The following is a 19,703-nucleotide window of genomic DNA, read 5'->3' on the forward strand; positions in this document are numbered from 1 at the left end:
TAGGTTGGTCATAACCTTCCTTCCAAGGAGTAAGCGTCTTTTAATTTCATGGCTGCAGTCACCACCTGCAGTGATTTGGGAGCCCCAAAAAATAAAGTCTGACACTGTTTCCACTGTTTCCCCATCTATTTCCCATGAAGTGATGGGACCGGATGCCATGATCTTCGTTTTCTGAATGTTGAGCTTTAAGCCAACTTTTTCACTCTCCACTTTCACTTTCATCAAGAGGCTTTTTAGTTCCTCTTCACTTTCTGCTATAAGGGTGGTGTCATCTGCATCCTGCTGATAAAAAACAATGGAACCTACCAAAAAAGATACTCTATAACCCAAGACAAAGAATAAGCCACAATGCAATGGTAGGAGGAACACAGTTGTAATAAGCTAGGCAATCCACAAACTGGAAAATAATTCTATCACAGAAGTGAAAGTCCTGGACCCCACATCAGGCTTCCCAGACTGGGGGGTCTGTTAACAGGACAAAGATCCCCCAGAGAATCTGGCTTTGAAGGCCAGTGGGTTTTGACTGGAATTTCACGGGACTAGGGGAAACAGATTTTACTCATAGGGTACACACAAAGTCTCGTGCACCAGCTCCTAGGGGAAAAGCTTAAGAGACTGGATCACACCTACCTGCTAGTATTGGAGGGTCTCTTGCCAAGGTGGGAGGCAGGTGTTGCTCACTGTGGGGAAGAAGACACTGACAGTGGCAGTTCTGGCAAGTACTCATTAAGATGAGCTCTCCTGGAGGTCGCCATTTTCTCCCCAAGGCCTAGCCCCACCCAACAGCCTGTAAGCTCCAGTGCTGAGACACCTCAGGCTAAGCAATCAACAGGACAGGAATACAGCCCCACCCATCAGCAGACAGGCTGCTTAACATCTTCCTGAGCATGGCCCTGCCCACCAGGGGGCAGACCCAGCACCCACCAGTGGACAGGAACCAGTTCCTCCCACCAGGAAGCCTGCGTAAGTATCTTAGCCTCATCTACCCGATTTCAAATCATAAAAGCAAGAATGATTGCAGCCTGTGGAATAGAAACTGCAATCACAGAAAGTTAGACAAAATGAGATGGGAAAGGAATGCATCCCAGATGAAGGAACAAGATAAAACCCCAGAAGAACAACTAAGTGAAGTGGAGATAGACAATCGAATGGAAAAAGAATTCAGAGTAATGATGTGAAAATGATCCAAGATTTTGGGGAAAAATGGGAGGCATATGTTGAGAAGATACATGAAATGTTTAAAAAAGATCTAGAAGAACTAAAGAACAAACAGAAAAGAACAATGCAGTGACTGAAATGAAAGATAACATTACAAGGAATCAATAGCAGAGCAACTGAGGAAGAACAGATAATTGGCTTGGAAGACAGGATGGTGAAGATCACTCCCAGGAAACAAAAAAGAATGAAAAGAAATGAAGACCGTCTAAGAGACCTCTGGGACAGCAACTTGAGAAAATACTTGAAGCAATAATAGCTAAAAACTTCCCTAGCAAGGAAAGGAATTAGTCGCCGAAGTCCAGGAAGTGCAGAGAGTCCTAGGCAGGATAAACCGAAGGAGAAACACATGAGACACATAGATTTCAAACTGATGAAAATTAAATTAAAATTTTAAAAAATATTAAAAGCAACAAGGGAAAAGCAACAAAAAAACATACAGGGGAACTCCCATAACATTATTAGCTGATTTCTCATCAGAAACTCTGCAGCTCAGAAGAGAGAAGCATGATGTATTTAAAGTAATGAGAGGGAGAACTCTACAACCAAGAACACTCTACCCAGCAAGGCTGTCATATGGATCGACAGAAAAATCAAAAGCTTGATAGACAGGCAAAAAATATTAGAATTCAGTACCATCAGACCAGCTTTGCAACAAATACTAAAGGAACTTTTCCAAGCGGAAAAGGCCACTACTAGAAACAAGAAAATTACATATGGAAAAGCTCACCAGTAAAGGCAAACATGCAGTAAAGGTAGGAAATCATCCGCACACAAACATGATATGGAAACCAGCAGTTGTGAGAAAGGAGAGCTCTTTGAAATGAATTCAAATTTGAAATTAAAAGATCAGCAACTTGAAACAATCTTGTTTATATATAGACTGCTATATTAAAACCTCATGGTAACCACAAACTGAAAATCTACAGTAGATATACACAAAGAAAGAAAAATCTAGACACAACACTAAAGTTCATCATCAAGTCACAAGAGAAGAGAACAAAATAGGGAAGAAAAAAGGCTTACAAAAACAAATCTTAAACAATTTAAAAAATAGCAGTACAACCATACATATTGATATTTATATCAATGGATTAAATGCTCCAACCAAAAGTCATAGACTCTCTGGAATGGATGCAAAAACGAGACCCATATATATGCTGTCTACAACAGTCCCACTTTAGATCAGGGGACACATACAGACTGAAAGTGAGAAGATAAAGATATTCCATCTTTCTTGCAAATGGAAATGAAAAGAAAGCTAAAGTAGCAGTACTCATATCAGACAAAATAGACTGTAAAATAAAGACTGTTGCAAGAGACAGAGGTCCAACAGTCCAAGACAATCCGAGAAGATAACAATTGTAATTATATATGCACTCAACATAGGAGAACTCCAATATATAAGGCAAATACTAATAACATGAAAGGAGAAATCAATAGTAACACAATAATAGGGGGGACTGTGACACCCCACTTAAACATCAGTGGACAGATCATCCTGATACAATCAACAAGGAAACACAGACCTTAAATGTTACTTTAGACCAGATCAGTTCAGTTCAGTTCAGTCGCTCAGACCAGATAGACTTAATTAAGTATTTATGGAGCATTCTATCCAAAACCAGCAGAATACACATTCTTCTATAGTGCATATGGAACATTCTTAAGGATTGATTATATGCTGGCCACAAAGCAAGTCTTGGTAAATTTTAAAAAATTGAAAGCATAATCAAGCATCTTTTTCAACCTAAATGCTATGAGCTTAGGAGAAACTACAAGAAAAAAAACTTTAAAAAACCACTTTGAGGCTAAACAGTATGCTACTAAGCAACCCCATGGATCACTGAGGAAATAAAAAAATACCTAGAGATAAATGATAATAAAAGCATGATGATCCAAAATCTATGGGATGCAGTAAAAATGGTTTTAAGAGGGATGTTTATAGCAATAAAATCTTACCTCAGGAAACAAAATCACCTAATCTTACACCTAAAGCAACTAGAGAAAGAAGAATAAACAAAATCAAAAGTTAGTAGAAGGAAAGAGATCAGAAAGATGAGAGCAGAAATAGAGATGAAAACAATAGAAAAGACCAATGAACCTAAAAGCTGGTTTTCTTTGAAAAGATAAACAAAATTGATAAAACTTATCAGACTCATCAGAAAAAAATGAAAGAGGGCTAGAATCAATAAAATTAGAAATGAAAAAGAAATTACAACAGACACCACAGAAATACAAAGGATCATAAGAGACTGCTACAAGCAACTATATGCTAATAAAATGGACAATTAGAAGAAATAGACAAATTCTTAAAAATGTGTAGTCTCCCAAGACTAAACCAGGAAGAAATAGAAAATATGAACAGACCAAGCGCAAGTACTGAAATTGAAACTGTGATTAAAAAATTAAACAAGGAAAAGTCCAGGATCGGATGACATCACAGGTGAATTATATAAAACATTTACACAAGAGTTAACAGAGTTAACATCTGCCCTTCTGAAACTAGCCTCAAAAATTGTGGAGGAAAGAACACGCCCCAACTCATTTGTGAGGCCACCATCACTCTGATACCAAAACCAGACAAAGATACCACACACAGAGAAAAGAAAATTAAGGCCAATATCACTGAAGAACACAGACACAAAAATGCTCAACAATACACTAGCAGTCTGAAACCAACAAAATATTATTAAAAGAATCAAATGCCATAATCAAGTGGGATTTATCCCAGGGATGTAAGAATTTTCAGTATCTGCAAGTCAATCAGTGTGATGTACCACATTAACAAGTTAAAGAATAAAAAACATACAGTCCTCTCAATAGATACAAAAAAAGCTTTTGACAAAATTCAGTGTTCATTTATGACCAACTTAGACAGCATATTAAAAAGCAGAGACATTACTTTGCCAACAAAGGTCCATCTAGTCAAAGCTATGGTTTTTCCAGTAGTCATGATGGATGTGAGAGTTGGATTATAAAGAAAGCTGAGTGCTGAACAATTGATGTTTTTGAACTGTGGTGTTGGAGAAGACTCTTGAGAGTCCCTTGGACTGCAAGGAAATCCAACCAGTCCATTCTAAAGGAAATCAGTCCTGAATGTTCATTGGAAGGACTGATGCTGAAGCTGAAACTCCAATACTTTGGCTACCTGATCCAAAGAACGGACTCATTGGAAAAGACCCTGATGCTGGGAGGGATTGGGAGCAGGAGGAGAAGGGGACGACAGAGGATGAGATGGCTGGACGGCATACTGACTCAGTGGACATGAGTTTGAGTGAACTCCGGGAGTTGGTGATGGACAGGGAGGCCTGGCATGCTGCGATTCATGGGGTCGCAAAGAGTCGGACACGACTGAGTGACTGAACTGAACTGAACTGAACTGAACAGAGACAAAAGACCTGTACTCCAAAAGCTGTAAGACACTGATGAAAGAAATCAAAGATGACACAAACAGATGGAAATATATACCATATTCTTGAATTGGAAGAATTGATATTGTCAAAATGACTATACCACCCAAGGCAACCAACAGATTCGGTGTGATTCCTATCAAATTACCAATGTATTTTTCACAACTAGAACAAAAAAGTCTTAAAGTTTGTGTGGAGACACAAAAGGTCCAGAATAACCAAAGCAGTCTTGAGAAAGGGAGCCTGATTTATCCAGCTCCGTTTTTCTGACTTCAGACTATACTCAAAGCTTCAGTCATCAAAACAGTATGGTACTAAAACAAAAACAGAAATATACATCAATAGAACAGGATAGAAAGCCTAGAAATAAACCCTCACACCTAAGATCAATTAATCTACAACAAAGAAGGCAAAACTATGTAATGGAAGACAGACAGTCTCTTCAATAAATGGTGCTGTAAAGACTGTACAGCTACATGTAAAAAGATGAAATTAGAACATTGTTTAACATCATAAAAATAAACTCAAAATGGATTAGAGACTTAAACGTAAAACAAGATACTATAAAACTTAGAGGAAAACATAGGCAGAACACTCTTTGACATAAATTGCAGCAGTATCTTCTTCAAGCTGTCTCCTAGAATAGTGAAAATAAAGACAAAATGAAACCTATTTAAAATTAAAAGCTTTTTCACAGCAAAGGAAATCATAAACAAAATGGATAGACCATACAAAAAAGGAGCAGATGACCTAAATAGACATTTCTCCAAAGAAGACATACAGACGACCCAGAGGCACATGAAAATACACTCAGCATCACTAATTATTAGAGAAATGGAAATCAAAACTACAATGTCACCTCACACCAGTCAGAATGTTCATTATAAAAAAAAAATCTATACAATAGAAACAATAAATGCTGGAGAGGGTTGGAGAAAAGGGAGCCTCCTTCTTCACTATTGGTGGGAATGTAGATTGGTACAGTCACTATAGAGAACAGTATGGAGGTTCCTTAAAAAACTAAAAGTAGAGCTACCGTGTGATCCAGCAATCGCACTCCTGGGGATATATTCAGAGAAAAACATGGTTTGAAAGGATGCATGTACCCCAGTGTTCATTGCAGCACTGTTTACGATAGCCAGGACATGGAAGCAACCTAAATATCCATTGACAGATTAATGGATAAAGATGTGGTACATGTACACAATGGAATACTCCTCAGTCATTAAAAATATTGAAATAATGCCACTTGCACCAATATGGATGGACATGGAGATTATCATACTAAGGGAAGTCAAAGAGAAGGACAAATACAGTATTGTGTGGAAAGTAAAAAAAAAAAAAATACACAAATGAACTTATTTATAGAACAGAAACGGACTCACAGACTTAGAGAATGTAGTTATGGCTATCAGAGGGGAAATGTGGGAGGGAGGGATAGATTGACCTTTGAGAGTATATAGTGTTAGTAGAGTAGTAAGGGAGAAATCTGAATATTAGAATTTAATTTCAATATGGAGGAAGTGGACATTGGCTTAAATCATTGTTTTGAGCAGTAGTTTGTGGTGGAGAGAATATTCTTTAAGTAAAAGGAGAGTTAAACAGAGTGAATAAAACAAATAGGTAGAAAATCCAGGATTACACATTAGAAAGATACGTGTATAGCAGAAGGTTAGGGGACTGGGAAAATTAGCTTTCTTTTTAAAAAAATTTTTCCAGCTTAATTGAAGTATAACTGAAAAATAAAATATGTATATTTAAAGTATATAATGTGATATGTATTCACTAAAATAATTATGACAGTTTGGTTAATTAACATATCTCACATTGTTACCTTTTTCTCTTGGTGAGAATGTTTAAGATGTACTCTCTTTATCAATTTGAAGTATCACTTACTGTCTCCAGCACTTTTAGTCGCTCAGTTGTGTCCTACTTGTGACCCCATGGACTGTAGCCTGCTAGGCTCCTCTGTCTGTGGAATTCTCCAGGCAAGAATACTGGAGTAGGTTGCCATTTCCTTCTCTTAAGGGATCTTCTCAACCCAGGGGTCGAATCCAAGCCTCCTGCATTACAGGCAGATTCTTTACCATCTGAGCCACCAAAGTATACAATGTAGGATTTATAACTATGGCTACCATGCTATGCATGGAATAGCTACCATCAGATCAGATCAGTTGCTCAGTCGTGTCCAACCCTTTGTGACCCCATGAACCGTAGCATGCCAGGCCTCCCTGTCCATCACCAACTCCCGGAGTTCACTCAGACTCATGTCCATTGAGTCAGTGATGCCATCCAGCCATCTCATCCTCTGTCGTCCCTTTCTCCTCCTGTCCCCAATCCCTCCCAGCATCAGAGTCTTTTCCAATGAGTCAACTCTTTGCATGAGGTGGCCGAAGTACTGGAGTTTCAGCTTTAGCATCATTCCTTCCAAAGAAATCCCAGGGCTGATCTCCTTCCGAATGGACTGGTTGGATCTCCTTGCAGTCCAAGGGACTCTCAAGAGTCTTCTCCAACACCACAGTTCAAAAGCATCGATTCTTTGGCACTCAGCCTTCTTCACAGTCCAACTCTCACATCCATACATGACCATAGGAAAAACCATAGCCTTGACTAGACGAACCTTTGTTGGCAAAGTAATGTCTCTGCTTTTGAATATGCTATCTAGGTTGGTCATAACTTTCCTTCCAAGGAGTAAGCGTCTTTTAATTTCATGGCTGCAGTCACCATCTGCAGTGATTTTGGAGCCCAGAAAAATAAAGTCTGACACTGTTTCCACTGTTTCCCCATCTGTTTCCCAAGAAGTGATGGGACCGGATGCCATGATCTTCGTTTTCTGAGTGTTGAGCTTTAAGCCAACTTTTTCACTCTTCACTTTCACCTTCATCAAGAGGCTTTTTAGTTCCTCTTCACTTTCTGCCATAAGGGTGGTATCATCTGCATATCCATGCTATGCATGAAATCCCCAGAACTGATTCATCGTACATATGAAGGATTGTACCCTTTGACCAGCATCTCCCTGTTTCCCCCACCCAGCTTTCTCAGTGAGATAACAAACTAATGAACTTTGAAGTCTGTACAGGAGACAGGGATCAACACGATCCCCATGGGAAAGAAATGCAAAAAAGCAAAATGGCTGTCTGAGGAGGCCTTACAAATAGCTGTGAAAAGAAGAGAAGCTAAAAGCATAGGAGAAAAGGAAAGATATAAGCATCTGAATGCAAAGTTTCAAAGAATAGCAAGGAGACATAAGAAAGCCTTCCTCAGCGATCATTGCAAAGAAATAAAGGAAAACAATAGAATGGGAAAGACTAGAGATCTCTTCAAGAAAATTAGAGATACCAAGGGAACATTTCATGCAAAGATGAGCTCTATAAAGGATAGAAATGGTATGGACCTAACAGAAGCAGAAGATATTAAGAAAAGGTGGCAAGAATACACAGAAGAACTGTACAAAAAAGATCTTCACGACCCAGATAATCATGATGGTGTGATCACTCACCTAGAGCCAGACATCCTGGAATGTGAAGTCAAGTGGGCCTTAGAAAGCATCACTACGAACAAAGCTAGTGGAGGTGATGGAATTCCAGTTGAGCTATTTCAAATCCTGAAACGTGGTGCTGTGAAAGTGCTGCATTCAATATGTCAGCAAATGTGGAGAACTCAGCAGTGGCCACAGGACTGGAAAAGGTCAGTTTTCATTCCAATCCCAAAGAAAGGCAATGCCAAAGAATGCTCAAACTACCACACAATTGCACTCATCTCACATGCTAGTAAAGTAATGCTAAAAATTCTCGAAGCCAGGCTTCAGCAATACATGAACTAACTGGACATGGAACAACAGACTGGTTCCAAATAGGAAAAGGAGTACGTCAAGGCTGTATATTGTCACCCTGCTTATTTAACTTATATGCAGAGTACATCATGAGAAACGCTGGGCTGGAAGAAGCACAAGCTGGAATCAAGATTGCTGGGAGAAAATCAATAACCTCAGATATGCAGATAATACCACCCTTATGGCAGAAAGTGAAGAGGAACTAAAAAGCCTCTTGTTGAAAGTGAAAGAGGAGAGTGAAGAAGTTGGCTTAAAGCTCAACATTCAGAAAACTAAGATCATGGCATCTGGTCCCATCACTTCATGGGAAATAGATGGGGAAGCAGTGGAAACAGGGTCAGACTTTATTTGGGGGGGGCTCCAAAATCACTGCGGATGGTGATTGCAGCCATGAAATTAAAAGACGCTTACTCCTTGGAAGGAAAGTTAGGACCAACCTAGATAGCATATTGAAAAGCAGAGACATTACTTTGCCAACAAAAGTCTGTCTAATCAAAGCTATGGTTTCTCCAATAGTCATGTATGGATGTGAGAGTTGGACTGTGAAGAAAGCTGAGCGCCAGCTAATTGATGCTTTCGAGCTGTGGTGTTGGAGAAGACTCTTGAGAGTCCCTTGGACTGCAAGGAGATCCAACCAGTCCATTCTAAAGCAGATCAGTCCTGGGTGTTCACTGGAAGGACTGATGCTGAAGCTGAAACTCCAATACTTTGGCCACCTCATGCGAAGAGTTGGCTCATTGGAAAAGACCCTGATGCTGGGAGGGATTGGGGGCAGGAGGAAAAGGGGACGACAGAGGATGAGATGGCTGGATGGCATCACCAACTCAATGGACATGAGTTTGGGTAAACTCTGGGAGTTGGTGGACAGGGAGGCCTGGCGTGCTGCGAATCATGGGGTTGCAAAGAGTCAGACACAACTGAGCGACTGAACTGAACTGAAAAAGAACAATAAAATGAAAGATGAGCATATTTCACTTGGATCTAGGAATGAATGTTCACTGGATTAGGTCTTTTATATTTTATTCATTGTTCCATCAAGTAATATCTACCATACTATAGACACCATGCTAGGTAGGTTGGTTTATAACATAAACAAGGTAGACACTGTCCTTGCCTTCATGGAACTTATGATCTAATGAGGAAGAAAAGTGCCAAACAGTTGGAAGTTACAGAAAAGGGTAAATTAGTATCTTTACAGGGCATTATGGCTTTTAGAGGTTTCACATCTTACTCCACTACATCCACATTGCCTGCACAGTCAGTATAGTAGGCACCATAGGTTGCATGCCAGGGAATCTTGAAGAAATTGATGACCTCCCTTCCACATTTGTGATGGCATAGCAGCAGCTGAGTTAATGCTTGCTAATCACCTGTATCATCAATTTTCAGTTAGATTCACCAATTTAAGGATAACTTCTCCTTGTTCTTTTAGTTCTTTGCTCAGAATATATCTGAGGAGCTTTATGGAGAAAAGGAAAATAACAAAGTTAAATTTGAAGTTAAGAATGGAAAATAATTGAAAGTAGTCAAGATGGGAAAAAAGCAGAATTGAAGCAGAATGATACTTTTAAAAGCTATCACTTGCTTGAGACTGAGGAAATCACGATGGAAGAAATTTAATGCATAATTAATGGATACATCCCTCTATGTATTTTATATGAGCAAAGCCTCTAATTTCAGTTGTTCTTCAGAATAATAACACTTTCTCTTTGGGGAAAATGAGAAAACTGAATTTTACAGTGAGACTTTTTTAGGCAAATTGGAAAATACATCAAAACCCCTGAATTTGGGGCATGTGGCTTTCTCAAGAGAAAAATGGACATTCATAGTGAACATACCATAAGAATCTGCTCTGAGGAAAGGCAGTCTGGCAAAAAATGTCAAAACACTTGAACAGCTTTCTCTTCTGCCAGACCAACTGGATCATAGTTTATTTTTAAAAACAGAGTACTAGACACTTTAAAAAACTAGTTACTAAAAAAAGATGTTGCTGAATTTTTACACTGCTGAAACAAAAAAACGATTCATTCAAGAAAGACCAAGATTTCATATTTCTCAAGTTGTACAACAGTGGAATTTGGGCATAATATAGGATTTGATCAAATTTTGTAAGGATGTCATGAAACAGGCAGCAGTCACTGGATATCTGGATGCAGTACCCATCAACATCTGCATAGTTTGCAGTGGTCGTTATAAGATGAAGGATTTGACCCAGTTTAGTTCAGCCAGAGGCAAATCTATTTAAGAAAGGAATAGTGTTTTATAAAATATGATGGCACTCACTGATGATACTTTCACTTACCAACTTGAATAAAAGGGGCAGCAATAACTTGGAAACTTTGTAACAGAAATGTATTCTGTAGGCAGGTATAAAAGATTGTTGGTTTTCAGAAACAACTAAATTAGTGAAGGCACATAGAGATAATATTAAAGCAAACAATAATGCTGTCTTAGGACAGCAAAGTATAGTTGAAACTATCCTTTGAAAATACAGAAAATGCTATCACTGGCAATAAAAATTCAGCTTCCAGCACATGAGATTAAATATTGCCATTTTGTCTAGGATGAAGACAGTGGCAACCATTCTGCCAAAAGCTGCCCAGCAAGTTGTTTATCTCCAAAGATTATGATGTCTTGTCTACCATCTTGTCAGAAGATGTAGAAATGGAGAACACTTCCTGAATTTCTCAAAATGTAGCAGTTGGATGACAGTTTAAAAGCCATTCCATGAATTTGCTTACCATTGAGATGAGGAAAAGAATTTCACCTAGCAAGAAGTATAATGAGGAGGAGAGGAAAGGAAGTTAAAAATGGCGAGAGTGATGGAATGTCCACCACTCTAATTGGTCCTGCAGTGCAGGCAAGTTTAGGCGTGTGAAGGATATCTTGATAATTGGGGAACTGATCCTCAGTCCAAAAACTCCGAGGCTGTTGAACAGGTTGGTTAGCTGCTGGATAACTTAGGAGAAAGATTTACTAATAGATTCATTGGGTACACTTACGTACCACAGTTCTTGGGGGTGCCATTCACTTCTCGCTCTTTCTGAACAGAGCTTTTTGGAGTCATTCACGATGGCAACACTGCAGGACTTAGCCCTTCCCACACAACTCCCTGGGGGTAGACAGGGAACAACAGCATCAGTTCCTTAAAAAATGGTAAGACCATGTGAAGAGGCTCTGCCACTCCAATCCTCCCAGGAAAGGGATGCCGGCAAAAGAGCCCCCAGGACTCCTTCTCATAGCAAAGGAGCTTAATTGCCTCAGCTTTGTATTTCTGAGGTACTTAGTGGGCTTAGGAATAATGTAGGGGAAGCTGGAGGTTCCCAGCCTTGAGTGGGAGTCACTGAAGTCCTTCTGCTCCTTCAGGCTTTTGGAGCTTAATTGGAGGAGCCAGAATTCCTTTATGATAGTCTCCTCATATGGAGGTAATCTGTCTCATATGGAGGTAGTGTCTCTCATATGGAGGTGGTCTGTCTCATATGGAGGTAGTCTGTCTCATATGGAGGTTCCAGTGGTAAGCAGCTGGGACCTCAGACAGACAGACAACTTCTAATTTAAAATGTGTAATAATGAAGGAAAATGTTAAGGAAAAAAATATCACTTGGAATTCCACCATGTTCACATAATTTTTAGCTTTTGCATATCGCTTTCTTTCCATTCTTTGCTCACATACTTATATACATATTTTACTTAGTTGAAACATACTGTTCATATTCATTGTGTATGAACATTTAATGTCACATTTGTCTTATTTTTATAGCACACACAAATGTTAATGGATAACACTGATGTGATTTTGAAAAGCATTTAAATAGAATTTCTAGTTTCTCTCATAAAATTGGTAGGACAGATTTGTGCTCTCTGAAACAGTAGTCACTAGCCAGACACACATGGCTAATGAGCTTTTAAAATGTGACTATTCTGAAATGAGATATGCTATGAATATAAAGGTACACTGAATTTTGAAAAAAAGTATAAAATATCTCATGGATAATTTTTATATTGATTACATGTTGAAATGGTAATAGTTTGCGGGGGGCGGGGGTGGGTGGGCCGGGGGCGGAGCGCTGCCCCTCGCGGGGCGGCGGGAAAGGGGCAGAGAGGACAGCTCTGAGGGATGGTGGCAGAACCTGCGGGCTAGTTGGGAAGCTCACCCTCTGGGAGGAAGGGAAGCGGAGACCTCCTCTGCCAAGGAGCGAGGAGACGCCTGGAGGCCGAGGGTCAGGCCGCCGCTACCTCCTCCAGCAGCGGACACCGCAGAGATCACGCAGCCCGCGAGCACACTGGCCACCGACAGCGACCCTTCACCCTTCGCGCAGGTGGCAGTATAGAAGCCAAGACAGGAGCTTCCAGAAGTACTTTCAGAAAAATAACAGTGGACCTCAGTACGCAAACACAGGGATCTGAAAAATCACAGTTGAAGGATTTATTTAGCCCCTGCCAATGAGATGTAAGACAAAGTCAGATGCTGTTCTTGAAGAGAATAATATCAAATCGGACATTTACCAGTAGAAAGCAAACTGGGACCTCTGACTTGAAAAGTATAAATTGAAGACTGAAAGATTGTTTGCTGGAAAGATCCCATGGGTGTGGAGTGGCTTGACAAGAGCTCTCAGACAGTTAGGAACACATAAATTTGCACTGTGTGGGACTTAGATTCATTATCTGACTCTGTAAACTGGGAAGTAACTAATCATTGATCAATTTGGCTAAGAAGAATGAGATCTAATCTTCTAAGAAAGGAAAGGAGCAAAGATGAGATATTACACCTTTCTGGAATTATAGCATTCTCAATATAGAGACATCAGGTGCTTTAAAGATGTGCCCAGGAAGAGCACTGCTTTGAAAATACTGTATTTTATTTTTGAGGTATAACATGGGACTTCCCAGGTGGTGGTAGTGGTAAAGAATCCACCTGCCAATGCAGGAGACATAAGGGATGCGGGTTTGAACCCAGGGTCTGGAAGATTCCCTGGAGTAGGGAAGATTCCCTAGAGTAGGAAATGGCAGCCTACTCCAGTATTCTTGCCTGGAACATTCTATGGGGAGAGGAGCCTGGCAGTCTACAGTCCGTGGGGCTCCAAAGAGTCACACAACTGAGCCACTGAGTACATGCATAAAATAGTGTGTACAATGCATTAATCTGAAGTGTATTGCTCTATGAACTTTTATATGTGTATATGCTCATGGGACTACCACCCAGGTCAAGAATACAACTTTTCCAGTACCCCAAAAGATTTCCTCCTCCTTCCCCTTCTGGTCAGTTTTTATCCTATTTCTAATCTGAAGATAACTACATTATGATTTTGTTTCCACACTGTAGTATTTTTTAAACTCCATCCATTCCTTTGTTGGTTGTTAAGCTCCATGTAAATAGAGTCATATAGAAGGGACTTGTGTGTGTGTGTCTTCTTTCACATAACATAATGCCTTTGTGGGGGCTTCCCCATTAGCTCAGTGGTAAAGAATCCGCCTGCAATGCAGGAGATTCGGGAGATGCAGATTTGACCCCTGGGTTGGGAAGATCCCCTGGAGGAGGGCATGGCAACCCACTCCAGTATTCTTTCCTGGAGAATCCCATGGACAGAGGAGCCTGGCGGGCTACAGTCCAGAGGGTCGCAAAGAGTCGGACATGACTGAGCGACTGAGCACACACGCACAATGTCTTTGTGATTTATCTATGTTGCTGTGTTAGTAGTTCATTCTAATCGGTTGAGTAGTAATTTATGTTGTATGGATATACCACAATTTGTTTATCCATTCTCCTGTTGGATCTTTGGATTGTTTCTACTGTGTGACTAATTTGAATAAAGCAGCTGTGAATATTCTGGAAAAAAAAAAAGGAAAGGTTATACTTTGGATATATTGAGTTAAATAAAATATATTATTAAAATTAAGTTCACCTAATTCTTTTTACTTTCAATGTGGCTATTCAAAAATTTTTAATTATATATATGGCTTGCATTATATTTCTGTTAAACTGCACCAGTATAGATTATCGTATACAAACTGTGAGATCTTAAAATACGAAAAGAAACTAAAGTTGCAGCCATAAGGAAATAGTTAAATCATCTTTGGTATATTTACTAGGTCCAATATTGTGCAGCTTTTAAAAGTATAGACACATGAATGTGGCCAAACATATCTTTCGTTGTCTTCAAATTTAAAAGAGTACCTTGGTGTATTTGTCATTGGAATATATTAAGCTAAAAAACGTATTTTTTAATTTAAAAAAAATTTCTGGGTAACACTGATTCATAGGCTTCAGTTCAGTTCAGTCGCTCAGTCGTGTCCGACTCTTTGCGACCCCATGAATCACGGTGCGCCAGGCCTCCCTGTCCATCACCAACTCCCGGAGTTCACTCAGACTCACGTCCATTGAGTCGGTGATGCCATCCAGCAATCTCATCCTCTATCGTCCCCTTCTCCTCCTGCCCCCAATCCCTCCCAGCATCAGAGTCTTTTCTAATGAGTCAACTCTGCATGAGGTGGCCAAAGTACTAGAGTTTCAGCTTTAGCATCATTCCTTCCAAAGAACACCCAGGACTGATCTGCTTTAGAATGGACTGGTTGGATCTCCTTGCAGTCCAAGGGACTCTCAAGAGTCTTCTCCAACACCACAGCTCAAAAGCATCAATTCTTCAGCTCTCAGCTTTCTTCACAGTCTAACTCTCACATCCATACATGACTACTGGAAAAACCATAGCCAGACGGACCTTTGTTGGCAAAGTAATATCTCTGCTTTTTAATATGCTATCTAGGTTGGTCATAACTTTCCTTCCAAGGAGTAAGCATCTTTTAATTTCATGGCTGCAGTCACCATCTGCAGTGATTTTGGAGCCCCAAAAAATAAAGTATGACACTGTTTCCGCTGTTTGCCCATCTATCTGCCATGAAGTGATGGGACCAGATGCCATGATCTTCGTTTTCTGAATGTTGAGCTTTAAGCCAACTTTTTCACTCTCTTCTTTCACTTTTGACAAGAGGCTTTTTAGTCCTCTTCACTTTCTGCCTAGTAAATAAGGTGATGGTGGTGTATTTGTTCTTTCAATATGGTATGAAGGAGAAAGGACAAGCCAACTATATATCTCTTCTTTCCCATTGCTCAGTGATGAGAAAGTGAAATGCCAAAGGATAGGATGTTTGGTAAAATATATTGTTTGTAAAGGAGTGAAAGCTGAAAGAGGAGCATTTACATCTTTTACCACTTTGAAAAATGCAAAGAAAATGATAAAAACTGAATATAAGATTCTTTTAAAAAAAATTAAAGCTTTGAAAATGACTTGCCGTGTTCAACTGCTTGATCTTACTGAATATTTTTGTGTTTTTTTCATTCACAGATTCATGGTGTTGCTATCTAAAGTTGAAAAATCATCAGAAGAATTCATGGAAATAATGCAAAATTTAAGTAGTATACAGGTTTGCTTTTTTTGGCATATAATTTTTCATACTTCTGTTACCCCATTAGGAAAAGAGTAGGAGAATCCAATCCTGGAAAGAGTTTACAGAAGATATATTCATTTTACTTTTCATAAGAATTTCTTACATGAACATTAATTAACCATAATATTTTAGTAATACCTGACTTCACATTGAAAAGTATATTTATCATTATGTTTTGTCTTTGTAGTTAATAGATTGGTTTTATTCAGATATTTTAAGGCTTTAGTTAACCTACCAGAAAAAGTTAAATTTCATTATCACAGAGTTTAAGTTTTTCAGAGAAAGGAAGCAGTGTACTGTATTTTCACTAGAGTTGTCAGTAGTCTTATATTTATAGAGAACTTAACTCATTTAAAATGCCTTTCTTTTAGGCTTTGAAGGGCAGTAAAGAGCTTGAAAATCTCATTGGTATCCCCCATGCATCATGTGTCTTTAAAAGAGAAATGCAGAAAACAAAAAAACTAAGTAAGAGAAATTTTTGAGTTTGTGGTTTTTTTTTGTCCCCCCACCCCTAATTTATGAGTTGTTAATGAGTTTCTCTCTATTGCTTGTTTGTAAACTTAGAACAGGAAACCACATATCTTTTGCTAGGATGTGTTGTTTCAGAGATTCCTCCTGAATGTGAGGGAAAGAGTGTTCCTTGGTAACTCGTATTAGGCTTAATTTATGTAGTTCTCATTCTTTACATGAGATATAAGGTATTGCATTTTGTACTTGATACTTATAAAAATATGTATTTTTTTAAGTTGTTTCTTCCAAATTGAGAAATTATTAATATCCCATATTAATTTTTTTCATTTAGTGACTAACGTAATAAAGCAAAAACTATTTAAAAAGAAGAATTCAGGACTTCCCAACAAAGGTAAAGAGTTCTGTCTTAGTTTATTGTATAGAGATCCTTTCATCTCATTTTACCATTTCAGCCAATTGTCATGAGCCCTTTTCTAGTGTATTCTTTTAAAAGACCACCAATCTCATTTTTTTTTTATTTTATTTTTAAACTTTACATAACTGTATTAGTTTTGCCACCAATCTCATTTGAAAAACATTATCCTGCATTTAGCAGAAGACCATGTCCAGTAAGATCAATTTTCCTGATGATTGAACTTTTGAAATACAGTTTTTAGGTTAAGTTATAGTTATTTCTTCTATTAAAAGTTCTTTTTGAAAATACAGATAGATGGGGCAATAATGCATTATATATGGCAGATTTTAATGGTGATATAGAAAGATACACAAAACATAAAAAGTTACTTTGTAGGCAGTGTTGTGAGATTTTTAATAACATGTGCTCTACTGTGAACTCTTACACCTCTGAGCATTTCACACTATGGGAAACTAAATTAGGAGACTTTAAGTTCCCAGAACACATGCACAGTCACACCTAAGTAAGCAAAATAATCACAGACTATAAAATACTAAAGCCACTAGACCAACTTGAGGGATCATTTTAATATTACTGACAGGAATGCCATTTGGCAATCTCTGCAAACGGAGGTAGGCCTTGAAGTGGGTAGCCATGTGTTAGTCTACCATTTTTGAGTACCAGTGACTTGCCTCTGTTGAGGACTAATAATTACTATGTTCTCAACACTAGGATCAGCAGATCTATACAACCCTGCAAGATAGCTGTCATTGTCATTATGTTGAGTAGTTTGCCAAAAGACACTGCTGCCTATGTCAGAGCAGGGATTCCAACTGAAAACCAGTCTCATGTCAAAAAGTTTGGTCTTTATATTTTTCTGTGTTGTGTCTTCCTAAAACAATGAAAGCATCCAGCCATCCCAGCTCTCAGGTTCAAACATAAGACATAACTCAACCAATTTAGTCTGTGTTTAGGATCTTTAACAAAGTTAGCGATGAGTTTGTAGGAGGAAAAGCTGAGATTCCCTGCTGGTCAGTTCCAGAGGCCAACTGGGTCATGGCAGGGTAGCAGTCATGGAAAAACTCCTCCAAAACTCATGTGGGAAGATATCTGAGCAGGCTTCCTGAGCCCTTTGCTTGGACACCTACCTCCCATTAGGATCCATAGAATTTAAGTACATAAGCAGCTCTTCCCTAGAAAAGGATTGAGATCATTTCTCTCCAGTACAGTGTATCTTGATTATAATGTGTAACTAGCTTTCAATCGGAGAAGGCAATGGCACCCCACTCCAGTACTCTTGCCTGGAAAATCCCGTGGATGGAGGAGCCTGGTAGGCTGCAGTCCATGGGGTCGCTGAGAGTCGGACACGACTGAGCGACTTCACTTTCACTTTTCACTTTCATGCACTGGAGAAGGAAATGGCAACCCACTCCAGTGTTCTTGCCTGGAGAATCCCAGGGACTGGGGAGCCTGGTGGGCTGCCAGATGTCTATGGGGTCGCACAGAGTCGGACACAACTGAAGCGACTTAGCAGCAGCAGCTTTCAATGATTTTAATCTCTACTGACTTGACAAGTTTTAGAGAATAAGAATATTTATTATTTCTCAACTAGAGAAAATCTTTCTTTTATGTATACAATAGCAATGATGTAATTTTTTTTAATCTGTTAATTTCCTAGAGCTAATTAGAATTAGGCTTTACATTAGGCTTTTGCCAACAGTTTTGAAGAATGAGGAAGGGAAAATTATAGAACAGATAGATGAACTGTCACTGCTAATAGTTAATGGGAAAAAATTTCCCCAAAGTATTATTTCCTTCCGTAAACATGTATTAAGACATTAAAGTTATGTTCACGTGTTAAAACAGTCACCCCCTTTCAGTTATCCAATACATAGGGATTCTTTGTATGTTTCTGCATGAATCAGCCTTAAATCTATTTTCTAGTATTTTAGGCATTAAAACTGACTTGCCCATTACCAGGTTTTCCCTGAGAGCTGAGTGTTTCTTCATGCATAGAGGAGATTGTGTCACTAAATCATGTTTTAAAGGTTCTGATAAGCATTGTTTATTTGTTGTGGTTTAAATATAAACAGCTAACTGAGCTAAGATACATTAAATATATAATATCTACATAATATAAACTATATGATAATATGTATTATACATATGAGAATATAGAAGTCATTTTCCATTTTGTTTCTTGGCAAGAGCTATATTGACTGTTTATACTTACTGAGGTATTCAAATCTTCATTAGTTTTTAATCTTATTTTTTATATTAATATTGCCTGGAAAATAGATTGAAGCTTTTTTTTCTAATTTGAATTTGAGCTAAAATTCAAAAGCATTTTACAGAATGCTTTTCCCTATTTTTTCCTCCAGTTCCTAATATATATATATATTTTTAATTTTGGTGGGGTTTTTTTGGTTTTTTTTTGGTTAAAGATGATGCACACCAACACATACACATTATATGTAAATTTCTTTGCCAAGTTAACTTTCACCCCTTCTATTCATACATTCATTTTAACAGGACTTTGTTAGTTTTTTGACAGTCCAAACTAATATGCTTTACATATTCCTTATTTGGGGATCTAGCCATCAGCTTTTTACAGAAATTTCTACTTTACTTTTCTTTTACTATGCTGTTATCCAGAATTATTTAAATTTTAAAATATTCTGAGAATCTCCATAATATTATAAATTATATAGTTAGAAATGACATAATATAAAAATCAGCTAATATGTTTTTATATGTTTTAGATTTGTTGTATTAGGTAATTAGTGAAAATGAGAGTAAACACATTATTTATTTCACTATCAGAAGAATGTCCTTCAGATTTTTTTTCCTTCATATTCTTGTCAAATTTTCCTAGAATAGTTAAAATAGACAATACCAGGAGAATTCCAGCATTTATTTTGTCATTGTGCCTTTG

General features: G+C 38.4%; 1 protein-coding gene across 5 annotated transcripts in view; it reads left to right on the plus strand.

The window, feature by feature from the left end:
- Positions 1 to 19,703, plus strand: part of ITGB3BP (integrin subunit beta 3 binding protein) — a 98,963-nt gene that overhangs the window by 58,956 nt on the left and 20,304 nt on the right. For 4 of the 5 annotated variants that reach the window (XM_055585626.1, XM_055585628.1, XM_055585630.1 and 1 more), the window contains exons 5-7: positions 15,801 to 15,879; positions 16,275 to 16,368; positions 16,706 to 16,765. In XM_055585626.1, coding sequence (XP_055441601.1) covers positions 15,801 to 15,879; positions 16,275 to 16,368; positions 16,706 to 16,765 — 233 coding nt within the window. The remainder of the gene's footprint in view (positions 1 to 15,800; positions 15,880 to 16,274; positions 16,369 to 16,705; positions 16,766 to 19,703) is intronic. The other variant, XM_055585627.1, reaches the window with a different exon arrangement.

This window comes from Bubalus kerabau, chromosome 6 (assembly GCF_029407905.1).
Source record: "Bubalus kerabau isolate K-KA32 ecotype Philippines breed swamp buffalo chromosome 6, PCC_UOA_SB_1v2, whole genome shotgun sequence".
Classification (NCBI taxonomy): domain Eukaryota; kingdom Metazoa; phylum Chordata; class Mammalia; order Artiodactyla; family Bovidae; genus Bubalus; species Bubalus kerabau.